Below are 14,435 nucleotides of genomic sequence, written 5' to 3' on the forward strand. Positions count from 1 at the left end.
CTTGCGTGCGATAGCACGGGAGCACGGTCCATTGCCAGCCCAAGGGCGGCGTCCGTTCTTTTATAACTGCAGGCACAGGTACACGAGCAGGACTTCATTCTTTTGAAGGCGTGATTCTATAGGGAGAGGGGGGGGGGCTAAAGAAAACGGGATTGAGAGTGGCAAATTTAAAAGATTCTTGTAACTATGAAATCGTATGGTTACACCAATTGTTCTTGTAGGTACATCTTGTCATAATCGTCTACAAAGGTTCAGATGAACTTATAAAATACTTGCGTTGTATAACAATATTGTTGTCCTAATTATTTTTTTTCAAATAACACAATTCTTAGCTTAGTTGTCGCTGTGATAATTCTTTCTATACACCACATCTTTATTCAAAAAGAAAATATAACATACTATACCTCAATTCGAACAACTCTCGCCCAAAAATGAATATGCTAAAGTGCAAAAGACAATTGCTTGGTAATATTCAATACTTTTGATGTAATCATATTGCAACATAAACACTATGATGACGGAGAAAGCAAACAATAAACGGCACATTAGCAAAACATTAATGTGCAATGAAAGAATACTTTACCATTCACAATAAATAATTTGCACCCAAAATACAAATGGCTAATTGAAATATTAGCAAATGCGATCAGTAATGAGGAACTAGATCCATTTGCATAATCTTAATTATTAAGGAAAGCCAAATCTGGATTTGAGCTGAAAAGATGACTAGGTGGTGAGAGCATCACTTATCCCTCTCACCTTTTCCATCCTTTGATGTCTTAAAGTAGCTTCTTATAGCCCGTTTCATTACAATCATATGATTCATAAGAAATGTAAAACAAGGCAAAAAGAAAGAAAAAATCAAACTGAGCACAACAATAGTAGTATTGCTAGTGAACGAATTGCACTTTTCACCCTGAAAAAGGTTATTGATTTTGCACAAAAGAAGTTCCAAGAAGTTTTAAAACATGTTTATACATTTGCTTGCTTCATCACGGTTAGCATTTTTTCCAACTCTTCTAAGCTCTCAAAAAAATAAGTCATTCTATAAATTCTAGAATATATTATTACTCATATTTGTCATCGTCATATGAAAAGATGTAATGGTAACAATTATGGGTCTTTTTTCTGAACGGAGAGAGTATTCTATAATTGAATTAAACACAACAACATACCTTATATCCATCATATGCTACGAATGGGCCATCTCTTGTGCTCATAGTTAATTAGACGTATGTTTGTACTATAGCTCAAAATGCAAAATGATTTTTCACTCCTTGGCCAATCTTATGATTAGTCAGTTTTTTAATTAGAACAGAGAATTTTTGAAATAGTCGTAATTTTAAATATTATTGTGGCAAGAAAATCACTCAGCATTGTGGCAAGGAATTATTTTTTTCCGATGAGGGAAAGAAAAGAGAGATTCTCTTGTGGAAAGGAGTGAAAGAAGAAGATTCAACCACACGGTTTCAACTTTCAAAAAACACGACAGTTTCAGATTACCCTAGGGTGCATCTGGCAAAAATCCATCCACTTCGTCACGTCCTCTGCTGTTCTTCCCCTCGCCTCCCTTGTCCATTGGGTCCTCTTCTCCCCGGCGAAGGCAGGAAAGGAGCCACGAGAAAAAAAAGCTGACGCCCACGCGCCCTCGGGCACCCCGGTGACGCGTGATCAGATTCGAGGCTCCAAGTCCAATCCCCTCCCCCGAGCCCCCTTCGCCAAAATCCACTCGAAGCCGCGCGAATCTGGCTTGACTCGGGCTCCCGATCTCGCGCTCGATCCCAGCCCATTGGGAGGTCCTCGAGCCTCCCGCCAGATCTCAGCGCCGCTCGTTCGATTCGGTGGTGGGAGGCAGGGGAGGGGAGGGCGGGCGGGATGAGCGCGCGCATAAAGGATATGCTGCGCGTTGCCACGGCGCGGCTGGGTGGCGAGCAGGCGGGTGGTGGCGGGGCCTCCTCCTCCTCCTCCGGCTTCGCGCGCCGGGAGTCCACGGCGCGGCTCGGCGGCGCGGGCACCAGCTTCCGGAGGCAGCCACAGCCGATGGCGCCCAACGTGCGCACCGTCTACTGCAACGACCGCGAGGCCAACGCGCCCGTCGGTTACAAGGTACGCCGCGCCCGCTCCACGTTCCGTTAGGTCCGGTTTGGCCGGCCCGCCGGTTGGATCTCGGTGGCGTCTCGTGTGGTGTCCTTGGGGTGGATCTGGATCCTCCGGCGCGAGGAGCTAGCTGGTTCGTTTAGGATTCGCTTCGCGAGGTTTGTGTTGCTACCCAGTCGCGAGTGCCCTGGTTGGATTGGAGCTTTGTCTGCGGCATGGACAGTTGGTTTTAGGAAGTGAGAAATGGCAGATGTTAGGTAGGTACGATATTGCGATAAGGTGGTAGCGTGCTATTGGGAGGCAGACGTAAGGTTTAGACGTCCACCATGTGGGAGGTGTGGACTTGTGGTACAACATCTTGCTGTTTTGTTCTACCCCTAATCTTGGAGGTGCAAGCAAACCCGTGTGTGCCTGCCTTGGATGGGGTGGCCAGATCCCCACTTGATGGCACCAATTTTACACACTAGAATCTGTGGCTATTACCTGAAGATTCTTCATGTTTTAACTGTCATTCTAGTGGATCATACTATGCCTGGTAACTGTGGGTTAATGTCAATGAAACACCAACACAGCAGATTGTTTGATTTCATGTCATTTCCTTTGCAGTTTGTATTGGAACGGGCCCTGTTGGTAAATCCTTTTATTTGTATGTAAATGCTGCAGCTGCAGTATAATTATGTGTATTTGTGGAGCTTTGGTGCATCACACGATGGCAATCCCCCTTACCCTTCGATTTATTTGTATCAAGTATTGATTATATGGCTATTTGAAGCTCATACTGCAAAGATCAAACTTTACAATGTGGCAATAAACATTAGTTTGTTTGACACTTTTACCATGGCAATTGGCCCATTTTTCCTCCTCTATGATGCCATTTCCATGAAAATTATCAATTCTATGAAGTACTAGGGTAGGGTATTACTTTTCTTTACTGTTGGCAACTAATGTTATTTCCCTGATTAACATTCTTTTGGGTGCTTTATTTGTATCTCCAGGGAAATTCTGTGTCGACTACAAAGTACAGTATCCTGACTTTCTTACCTAAAGGACTATTTGAGCAGGTATTAATACATTATTTTTGTTCATCACAAATGTTACTGATCAAGCAACCTCTTTAGATTCAGCATCTGCCATAGCAATTTGCCCTTCATTTTAAAATGGAAAGACACTATCTGTGTATATCAAATTTCATATGTGCAACTGAATGAATTTGCTTTACTCCTCTTTTCTGTTCCACAAATACTAATTTGTCTTGAGAAGAAATATGGACATATTCTTAACTCAACAAAACACATATGGTCAATTTTCCTCTGTGTAAACTGATCTCTCCTAAAATTGTTCCTTTTCTGATCATCTTTGGATCTATTAATTGGCTTAGCAAATAGCAATGGATTGATGATACATCTACCTGGTTGCCAAATGTTACAGTGAATTAATATTTGATTTTATTGTCTTTTCATATTATGCACTTGCTGCCAAATTGTACTATCTTGGTTGATGCTAACGCACACTGTGCTTTCAGTACAATCTAAGCTGATTTGTGTGACTTTTCATATCTGTACCTTCCTAGTTCACAGCCTTGTTAGATAAGGGGAGACAAGCTTTTTAATGAGTTTCATAGACAGTTTTCATTTAATCAAAGTATGAGTGTTATTCATGTTTCCCTTGCCCAGCAAACAGGCTTTTGCATTCATTATTCATAAATGCAACATAGAGTTGAATGATTTATTATCATCATATCATGCAGAAGCATTTGACCAGAAAAACCTGTCGTAATTCATTTGTCTTTTGCTCTGACAGTTCAGGCGGGTTGCAAATCTTTACTTTCTAATGATTTCAATCTTGTCAACTACACCTATAAGGTCTCTCTCTCCCCATCTCAATGCATCTTCCTGGTCTATGAATCAACTTGCTCTTTTTTTTTTGTTGCTTTCCTTCAGCATTGGTTTAACTTTGCACTTGTGTTCTCAGTCCAGTTCATCCTGTCACTAATGTGGTTCCCTTAAGTCTTGTGCTACTGGTGTCTCTCATCAAGGAAGCCTTTGAGGATTGGGTTAGTATTGCTATTCACTATTTTGTTCTGCCATGCTTAAATTAAGAGACCTGATGCCTATTCCTTTTCTTTGCTGGTCTTTGTACAGAAACGTTTCCAGAATGATATGTCAATTAACAACGCACATGTCGATATATTGCAAGGTCAACGTTGGGAAAGTACTCCATGGAAAAGACTGCAAGTTGGAGATATTGTGAGGGTAATGTCTGAAATGCCAATTTAGTATCTGTTAGTTAATCGACATGTTCCTTTTCGAAAGTAATTGCTATGATCTTTTTTTATGTTTATTATGAGCTTTAATGGCATAAAAGCTAATAGTGATGGCACTTCTTTAGTGCAGATCAAGAAAGATGGTTATTTCCCTGCTGACTTGCTCTTCCTATCCAGTACAAACCCTGATGGTGTTTGCTACATAGAGGTCCATATTCATTTATATTTTATTTATTTATTTTTCTCAATTCAACTGTAAACCTAATAAATATGCTTGGGAGAAAAAAAAACCTTTCACTGATTTTGGATGAAAATTTTATCGCAGACAGCAAATCTTGATGGGGAAACAAATTTGAAAATAAGGAAGGCTTTGGAGAGAACTTGGGACTTCGTTACTCCTGAAAAGGCTTCTGGGTTCAAAGGTTTTGTGCCTTTTATTTTATGTTTTATAACTTTTAATTTGTAGTTGATTGAATTAAGGAAGCTGTGTCCTTTTCCTTAACTTCATATTCTATTTGTCCTGTGTTATGTAACTTGAAGAAGTAAGGACCTTGTTATGTATGTTCTCACTCTTCCGCTGGAATCAAAATATTTTTCAATGGTCAGTTTAGTTCGCCCAACAAAGTGAGTAATTGGACTTCTTTCTTATTTTGAACTCTGGCTAGAGTAACCAACCATTGGACCCATCTCCAGGTCCACAATCACCCACCGGGAAGGCATAAAAGCAAGATAGAAAGTAAAGACAGCAGGAATCCAATCTAGTCATAGTAAAATGATCATTTAAAGTAGACTTTAATCATAGGACAAATGAACTTAGAATGGTGATGTAAGAAGTAGTAAGGGATGAAATCACTTATAGATAGAAGTATGCTGTATGGCAGAAGGATGACTTATAATGCTTTAATTTTTTCTTGAGAAATGAGTTAATGACGTAGGTTTTCATGTTTAACTTAAATAAACGGATTACAGGTGAAGTGCAGTGTGAACAGCCAAACAATTCACTTTATACATTTACCGGAAACCTTATTGTGGACAAGCAGACTATACCTCTCTCACCAAACCAGTTACTCCTACGGGTAAGTCTTTTTTCCCCATGTTTTTTCTTTCTAAATCATACTGTTTTTGCTTGTTCTTAGATTTGAGACATGACAAGCTGTTTGATAACCCATTGTTCAATTCCTTCACACTTTGACCAGCAACACCTCTGGAGTTCCCTAGATTAGCCACATGACAGTGCTTTCTTGAGAGTTGAGATCCTTCATGAAATGCTTCTAAAATGAAATTTTCATAGCTTTGAGAATTAGGATGATTATTATTTGTGAAGCGCATAATAAAACAACTGTACCATGGTCAATGTTAAAAATATACTATACTAGAAGCGAGTTGTGAAAGTTATATCTCAAGAATATCCTCTGCTCCATGATATAGGGTGCTTAGAGTTCATTTGCCATGATAGGAGAACATTCTTTTAGTGCTCCAGTGAATTTTGATATTTCAAGTCTTGCATAGATTTGTGCTTAAAGCTGCTCTCTTTTCTAGTCACCATTCTCATGCATTACAGTATTAGGGATACTTAAATATTCATTTTTGTCTTTCCAATGTTTGCTTACATCAGATTGATTTGTCTCGTGCACACTTAATGGTCTAGTCTTTTTCATGCACAAAAGAGCATTAAATTAACTCTGTGCGGTAGAGAACATTTATTTATCATTGCCTTCTTGCTACAGGGATGCAGCCTTCGTAATACAGAATACATTGTTGGGGCTGTCATATTCACTGGGCATGAGACAAAAGTATGGGCATCTTTCTGTTCCCTGCATATTCGATTTGGAAATCTGAACTTGTGATTTTATCATGCTTTGAATTTACACCTGTGGGAAAACTGTCACAGGTTATGATGAACTCTATGAACGTCCCTTCCAAAAGAAGTACATTGGAAAAAAAGCTAGACAAGCTTATCCTTGCTCTTTTTGCAACCCTCTTCTCAATGTGCGTTATTGGTGCTATTGGAAGGTCAGTTTTCATGCAATCCGCTTCTTTATTTAATATACTTATTACTCTTAATGTCAAAACAACATGCCTGCTTCATTTATGCAACCTATGTCATTTATCATCCTAAAATATATGTAGTCAAACTATTTTGACTTTGGAAAGCAAGGTTCTTCATAAGTTCATAGTAAACTTATACAAGTAGATTTATCACGAACAAGACTCACATTTTTTGAGTTATTAAGCTTCATGAAAGTATTGCAGTAGAATTGGTGGTGAAGACTATGTTTTGGAGGGTGTGTCATGTGCAAAACTTGTCACTGGAAGGAGTGTTTCTTTGGAACATTTGTTTTTCCTCTTAGGTTAATGTTTTGGATGCTTAAATTTGCATAGTCAATTAACAGAATTTCGTACTCCCAACATTGTTGTGGTTGGGTCACTGGCTACCATTTAAATTTATATTCCTTGTTAGCATAAAAAAATGAAATTATATAACCAGATAACACAACTCGCCAAGTGCATGCCATCTTCATCTAATAAAAGGGTTACACAGCTAGTTCAAGTTTTCTTTACATACAATTGCTTTTGCTGATCAAAGATATATCTGTACTATTTTTCCTTTTGTCAACAGTGGTGTGTTTATTAATGAAAAGTACTTCTATCTTGGATTGCGTGGGAGGGTGGAGGACCAGTTCAATCCTAAAAACAGATTCGTGGTATGTACTATTTTAGACAATTTTTTCTTGTACCCAATCCGTACATGTTGCTCTAAAACACTACTTCTGCTGCAGGTGACCATTTTAACGATGTTTACTCTAATAACTCTATACTCAACGATCATCCCAATTTCTCTTTATGTGTCCATTGAGGTATTTTGTTCAACTTGTTATTAGAATGCCCTATCCTACGTTCGGACTGTTGGAGCTTATGTTACCTTTGGTTGCCAGATGATCAAATTCATCCAGTGCACACAATTCATTAACAATGATCTTCACATGTACCATGCTGAGAGTGACACCCCCGCTTTGGCAAGGACTTCTAATCTTAATGAGGAGCTTGGGCAGGTAATCTTTCCCTTTTATCCCTTGATTCTCTCTCAATTTCAAGCTCACCTACGTCCGGATGAATTGATAGTGCTTGTGGAATGGGATTTGTCCACTGAGCAAAAATGTGGAATGGCTTGATTCTGTTCAAGCTGATACACAAACAATCATGGGGCATTCCATTTTTTATGAGACTAAACTGAATGCAAAGTGGGATCTTGTTGTCAGATTTTAGTGATTACAAATAAATACATTTTTTTGCACACTTCGCTTACTTTGAATTTAACTTATCATTAACATTATGGTTTCAGGTTGAATATATATTTTCTGACAAAACTGGAACGCTTACAAGAAATCTGATGGAATTCTTTAAATGCTCTATTGGTGGAGAAATGTATGGAACTGGCATTACAGAGATTGAGAAAGGAGGAGCAGAGCGGGCTGGAATCAGAATCGACGATGATGAGGTGCAACTTCTTTTTTGTTGTTGAAGGCATCAAAACTGTGCCATTGTATTTTCAAAATGAACAATATCTATATTACTTTATTCACTTTCATAGGGTAAAAGATCAGCCAGTGCAGTTCATGAGAAAGGATTTAACTTCTATGACGCTAGAATCATGCGTGGTGCGTGGAGAAATGAACCTAATCCTGAAGCTTGCAAGGTAGATGTCTGGGGTATTTTTGAAGAAATTTTTACTTCTGTGTGAAAAGCCATTTTAAAATTCTTTTCTTGCTGATTCAGACACTATGATTAATTCTAACTGGAAAGCTATCATTTATTTGCTTGTCTCTTCTTTTTCTTCAGGAATTCTTCAGATGCCTTGCAATCTGTCATACAGTTCTTCCAGAGGGTGAGGAGACACCGGAAAAGATCACTTACCAAGCTGCCTCACCAGATGAGGCTGCACTTGTTGCTGCTGCTAAGAATTTTGGTTTCTTCTTTTACAGGTAATTTTTATCTTGCCAATAGTCTTGGATTCTCAGTAATTTTTATTTTTCTATGTTATATCCAGTATTACATGAGCAATCGTGCTTCCACACCCGTGTAGCTACGCCCCTCTGCTGCCACCTGGCCAGAGCTCCCTAGATGTATATTTTGGGTATTATTATTAGAAATTTTGAGTAAAATACTTGTACCACTGCCCTATTTGTAAGCATTTCCCATGAGTAGGTGTAGGTCTATTTGTTGATATCCTTCGGGTTTTATGGTTCTATGTGAGTTGTTCCTTCATGTAATCTTAAATATTACATTGCTGAATGGTAATGTTTCGGGGGTGACATTATGCTTGTTTTGTAGGCGTACACCAACAACAGTTATGGTACGTGAATCACATGTTGAAAGGATGGGGAGTATACAAGATGTTCCATATGAAATTCTGAATGTTCTGGAATTCAACAGGTGTGGTTTATTCGTTAATTTAAATGTAAATTCAGTGAGATGCAATCATTGTTGGGTGGTTTATATTTTATTGTACTGACAGTACGAGAAAGCGGCAATCGGTGGTTTGTCGTTTCCCAAATGGAAGACTTGTTCTCTATTGCAAGGTAATACAAGAAAGATGAGCTTGGTTTGGCTTCCCTTTTGTTATTGACTAATCTGAAACAATCTTTTTGTAAATAGGGTGCTGATAATGTTGTATATGAACGATTGGCTGATGGAAATCATGATATGAAAAAGACGAGCAGAGAGCATCTGGAGCAATTTGGTTCTGCTGGTTTGCGTACACTTTGCCTTGCCTATCGGGATATTAGCAGGGAGCAATATGAAATCTGGAATGAGAAGTTTGTTCAAGCAAAGTCATCTTTACGAGATCGTGACAAGAAACTCGATGAGGTTATTAGATCATGTTTTTGGCTATTACTATGATGATTTAATGATGTTAGGACAATGCATTTGCTGAACTATGGCCTTCTCTGTTAGAACTGCTAATGGATCAAAATTTGTAGTATCCTTTCTTCCCTTGTTTGGATGATTTCTTATTTAAACGGGTCAACCTCGTACATTGTTGGAAGGAAGCTTGATTCAGTAACATGGAACATTTGAACTCAAGACATTGTTATCAAATTTTCCCTAAAAAAATTATTTGTGACATTCATTGGAGCTTTTCTGTTGTGAACTTGTAACAGATTAGAGTTTTCTCGCTTCCATTACAAATTTGTGAAACTTATTCAGGCTTTGTTTTTTTAGCATTGCTACATGAGCCGTGCTGCCTGTGCAAGTGGTTAGTGGTCACATGCAATTCTTGCAGTTTTGTCTAGCTTGTTGTCACATGCTTTTGCAATCATGCTAAGTGGCTAGAATATACCCAATTGGATATTAAAGACTATTTTGCAATAAACTGCACTATTTATGTTAAAATCATTTGAGTAAACATAGTTTTCTTGTACAAGAGCAACCATATGCTTTTATCTTTTCTTTGTTTTTTTTTCTGTGAATTGAGAACATATTTTCTGAGCGTTAATCTTTTCCCTTCCTATTTTAGAATTTACCTTTTTCGTTGGTATGTTTCTGCATTTTATGATGTTATCACACAATCACAGACAAACTGCATTGTAGAAAGAAAAGGCGATCCTTCAAGTTGATGCTAAATTGTTCTCTTATTGCTGGCTAAATTGTGATGTAATTTTATTTTCTTCTTTATTGTAGGTGGCTGAATTGATTGAAAAAGACCTTATATTGATAGGGTGCACGGCTATAGAGGACAAACTACAAGAAGGGGTGCCAACCTGCATTGAAACTCTCTCTGCAGCTGGCATAAAAATTTGGGTGTTAACTGGAGATAAGATGGAAACAGCAATTAACATTGCATATGGTAAGCTTCCATCTACCTCAATTAGTTTGCTTTACTTGTTTTGCTGAAACTATTCTTTCAGTCAATTTTGGATCCTGGATGTTCTTTCCCTGATATCTCTTTCATCTGGCATATTAAGCATGCAGCTTGGTAAACAATGACACCAAACAGTTCATCATTAGTTCAGAGACAGATGCTATTAGGGAAGCTGAAGACAGGGTAAGATTCACATACTACTGCTCTTTGGAGAACATAATAGTTTTTTGAGTTGGGTTATTTCTATAGTTAAGTTGTCAGCCATAAAAGTTTGGAATTAAAACAGTTCATGCAAAGTAGGACATACAAATTGTTAAGTTCATTTGGTACTTGACTACTTGTGTTGCTGTGGTACTATGTATTTATAGGGTCTTGTTTATATTGGATATTAATCTTTATTTTGACTCGTGTTTCTGGATATTGCTTTAGTGCTTTGGCCTCTATTACCTTGTTTTTTTTTTCTTTTACATACCTTATGATACTTATTTTCTTGCATTGTCAGTATATGATTGTGCACAGTTGGTATTAAGTAACTTCTTTTTTGAACGACAGTGATGTATACTTTTGGGCAATATTATGATACTTGTTTTGGGGAAAATACATTTTTATTCTGCTTATCTGCTACCAATTATTCTTTTAAATACAATAGCACACATTATTTTTCCATCTTTCTGCGTGGATTGTGCTTCTTTAGTGTTTAAGCCTCCCTGTTTCGTTGATGGGTGTCTTGCATGTGTCACGTAACTCCCATTTTCTTATCCATTGTACTTGGGTCAAGAATAACCAGCTATATGCCTATATGATTGCAACCTGATGTAAACTGACTTTATGCCACGTCCATTTTTTCAGGGTGACCCTGTGGAAATTGCGCGTGTTATCAAAGACTCAGTAAAACAGAGTCTGAAAAGCTTCCATGAGGAAGCCCGTCATTCTTTAATTAGCACCCCTGAAAGAAAATTGGCTCTCATTATTGATGGTAGATGCCTGATGTATGCACTGGACCCAACTCTTCGTGTGGATCTTCTCGGATTGAGTCTAATTTGCCACTCAGTTGTATGTTGCCGAGTTTCTCCACTGCAGAAGGCACAGGTAAATAACATTTCTTGCTCTACGACTTACCTCCTCCCCAGGGAAGAATTAACAACCATTTTGTTGTTGGTAAGAAACACACAGAGACCAGAAAAGGAATCAATGTAGGTATTACTAATCAGTATGCACTTGGTGCTTGTACTATTCTGATTTGGTCTTTAGCATACTATACACGTGTGTTTGAGTAGCATTACCGATGGGTACCATTCTGCTGTCAGCTATCAGTCTATCACTATCCTTATAGGGGTTCTTTAGTTATGTACTAATCTAGTATAGGGTGGTGCACCATTCTGGTGTTGTGACACCATTCCGTTTCTCAAAACAAACAAGTAGGAAGTGAGGATTCACTGGTCCCATATCTCAAGCATGGCAGTAGTCTCTTATTGACTGTATAGTTTCATTGCATAACCTTGTTTTGTTTAAAATTATGTAAAAATGTCTAATGCTGACTTTTCACGCATATTGTAGGTTACAAGCTTAGTTAAGAAGGGCGCTCGAAAAATAACTCTCAGCATTGGCGATGGTGCTAATGATGTGAGTATGATTCAAGCTGCTCATGTTGGGATTGGCATTAGTGGCCAAGAAGGAATGCAAGCTGTTATGGCTAGTGACTTTGCCATTGCACAGTTTCGCTTTCTTACTGATTTGCTTCTTGTACACGGGCGGTGGTCTTACTTGAGACTGTGCAAGGTATGGTTATCATTGCTCACATTTAACTCTGCATACAGTTCAAAGTGCTAAATATCAGATTTGTGTTGCAGGTTATCACATACTTCTTCTACAAGAATCTGACATTTACACTAACTCAGTTCTGGTTCACTTTCCAAACTGGTTTTTCTGGTCAGCGATTTTATGATGACTGGAACCAGTCTCTATATAATGTTATTTTCACGGCACTACCTGTAATTATAGTTGGATTGTTTGATAAGGTATGATTACTCTTGTTTATGAAGTTATGCTCCCACCTTCCTGCATTGCACTAAACTGACTCCTTTCAGGATGTGAGTGCATCGCTGTCGAAAAGGTACCCTCAGCTTTACAAAGAAGGAATCAGGAATTCATTCTTCAAGTGGAGAGTGATTGCAGTGTGGGGTTTCTTTGCTTTCTATCAGTCAATTGTGTTTTTTTACTTCACTGCATCTGCGAGCCGGCATGGTCACGGTTCATCTGGCAAGATTCTTGGCCTATGGGATGTTAGCACTATGGCCTTTTCTTGTGTTGTGGTGACTGTGAACCTCCGCCTTCTCATGGCATGCAACTCTATAACGAGATGGCATTATATAAGTGTGGCAGGCAGTATAGTAGCCTGGTTTGTGTTTATTTTCATATACTCTGCGATAATGACATCGTTTGACAGACAGGTCAGTAGCTTATTTGCATTTTGAGCAGTCTATTACTCCAGTGGTGGCTTTCTTCCTTACGCTATAATTGCTTTTGCAGGAAAATGTGTATTTTGTGATTTATGTTCTGATGAGCACCTTTTTCTTCTACCTCACACTATTGCTTGTTCCAATCATCGCTCTGTTTGGTGACTTCCTATATCTATCGTAAGATACCTGATTCATGTGATATTATGACCAAGTTAGCATAATCCATGCAACCCATCACTGATCTTTTGTTGTATCAGGATTCAAAGATGGCTGTTCCCCTATGACTACCAAATAATCCAGGAACAGCACAGGGACGAACCCCATGAGTACAGCAGAGTGCAGCTGCCCGAGACCAGCCACCTAAACCCAGAGGAAGCGAGGAGCTACATGATCTCGATGCTCCCTCGAGAATCTTCCAAGCACACTGGCTTTGCCTTCGACTCCCCGGGCTATGAGTCGTTCTTTGCCTCGCAGCAAGGTGTTGGCGTGCCACACAAGGCGTGGGACGTGGCCCGGAGAGCAAGCATGAAGCAGCAACGAGCAGGGAAATCCTAATTGCGTGATGACCTTTTGTGTAAAGTTTTGTACATCTTGTTTTTTGATCGCAGACCACAGGGATATGTATAGGTAGCCTTGTAGCCCTTTTTCGTGTTCGTCAGTGGTTCACCCATATGTTATGTTGGGATGAAGAGTAGGCATTGATCCAATTGTCTGTTAAGAATCACGCAGGAACGTATTTGGTTGACAAACAAAGGTGGTATTGGAAATGTAGTTAGGCAAATTCTTTCTGACGTTCTGGCATGTTGCACATCGTTTTTCAAGTTCGTTGCGTTACCTTTCAGCTTGGGTTTTTGAGTAAATTGGTTGGTATTTGCAACCAAACGTGATACTAGACTCTGAAGCCTTGAGTTCCTGATACATCCTATTCTGTCTTCATCAGCTTGGACTTTTTCTTGGTCGGTTTGGTCGATGTATTCCATCGCCTTCCCTGAGGATTACTAAACAACCGTGAGTGGCTTGGACACTTGAGAAATACAAATTTACAGCTAAAGTTGGCCTGTAAAATAAAATTATCTTTCCTTAATTTTCTCCGCTTAGGTTGAATAGGTGCTGACCAAGTTACTGATCCAGACTTAATTTGAGTGTTGTCATGGTGGAGTTTAAGGTGTGCCGGGATGCACTCTCATCACCAATGTTCGATTTCCCTGTAATCAGAATTTAAGCTCCCATATGGCTCCTAAGTTTCGTTTTCGTTTCCCTTGATGCAACTGATGAACTGTCATCACCAATCGGAGAAATATATGCATTAATTCTCCCAAAGCTCACAGTTGAACCAAACCTGGGCGGAGAGCTCTCCACGGCTTGATTCCATGCCGAGCCATTCTGGCTAACAGAGACATATCTAACATGTCAGGGTGTCCAGTATGTCAGAATGGGGCGGAGGACATTAGGCACATAATTTTCACATGTGGTCGGGCAAAGGTTGTGTGGAGATCGATAGAAATTTGGAAGAAGATAGAACAATTATTGTCTACTGACCGATCATGTAAGAAGTCTATATCACCCCCTCAACTTTTGGGGATGGACTACATAACCTCCCAACTTATGAAACGGTCTATATCACCCCCTGAATTTTCCAAAACCGGTCAAATTATCTCCTAAAGCAGTTTTGAAAAATCATAGTAAATCACAGAAAAATCATAAAATAAAAAATCAAATTGTGTTGGACTCCAAATGAGTAGAGCTACATAGT

At 39.0% G+C, this 14,435-nt stretch overlaps 1 protein-coding gene across 4 annotated transcripts; it reads left to right on the plus strand.

Moving 5' to 3' along the window:
• Positions 1 to 1,545: 1,545 nt before the first annotated feature.
• LOC120689568 (phospholipid-transporting ATPase 3-like) lies at positions 1,546 to 13,473 on the plus strand. 4 transcript variants are annotated; one of them, XM_039971867.1, is made up of 27 exons: positions 1,546 to 2,106; positions 3,093 to 3,158; positions 3,898 to 3,959; positions 4,069 to 4,150; positions 4,239 to 4,349; positions 4,491 to 4,568; positions 4,686 to 4,782; positions 5,330 to 5,436; positions 6,088 to 6,153; positions 6,252 to 6,373; positions 6,981 to 7,065; positions 7,141 to 7,218; positions 7,297 to 7,413; positions 7,704 to 7,859; positions 7,953 to 8,057; positions 8,201 to 8,343; positions 8,693 to 8,794; positions 8,877 to 8,940; positions 9,017 to 9,229; positions 10,043 to 10,208; positions 10,327 to 10,406; positions 11,073 to 11,312; positions 11,781 to 12,002; positions 12,074 to 12,241; positions 12,311 to 12,673; positions 12,753 to 12,859; positions 12,940 to 13,473. In XM_039971867.1, exons 1-27 carry the CDS (start codon positions 1,876 to 1,878, stop codon positions 13,235 to 13,237), a joined length of 3,729 nt encoding a protein of 1,242 aa, XP_039827801.1. In that variant the 5' UTR covers positions 1,546 to 1,875; the 3' UTR covers positions 13,238 to 13,473. The 4 variants fall into 4 exon arrangements, with proteins under 4 accessions (XP_039827801.1, XP_039827803.1, XP_039827802.1 ...); XM_039971869.1 differs by having other exon boundaries at positions 1,550 to 2,106; positions 4,486 to 4,568; XM_039971868.1 differs by lacking the exon at positions 1,546 to 2,106 and having other exon boundaries at positions 3,087 to 3,158; positions 3,903 to 3,959; positions 12,940 to 13,470.
• The last annotated feature ends 962 nt before the right edge of the window (positions 13,474 to 14,435 follow it).

Source organism: Panicum virgatum, chromosome 9N, assembly GCF_016808335.1.
Source record: "Panicum virgatum strain AP13 chromosome 9N, P.virgatum_v5, whole genome shotgun sequence".
Classification (NCBI taxonomy): domain Eukaryota; kingdom Viridiplantae; phylum Streptophyta; class Magnoliopsida; order Poales; family Poaceae; genus Panicum; species Panicum virgatum.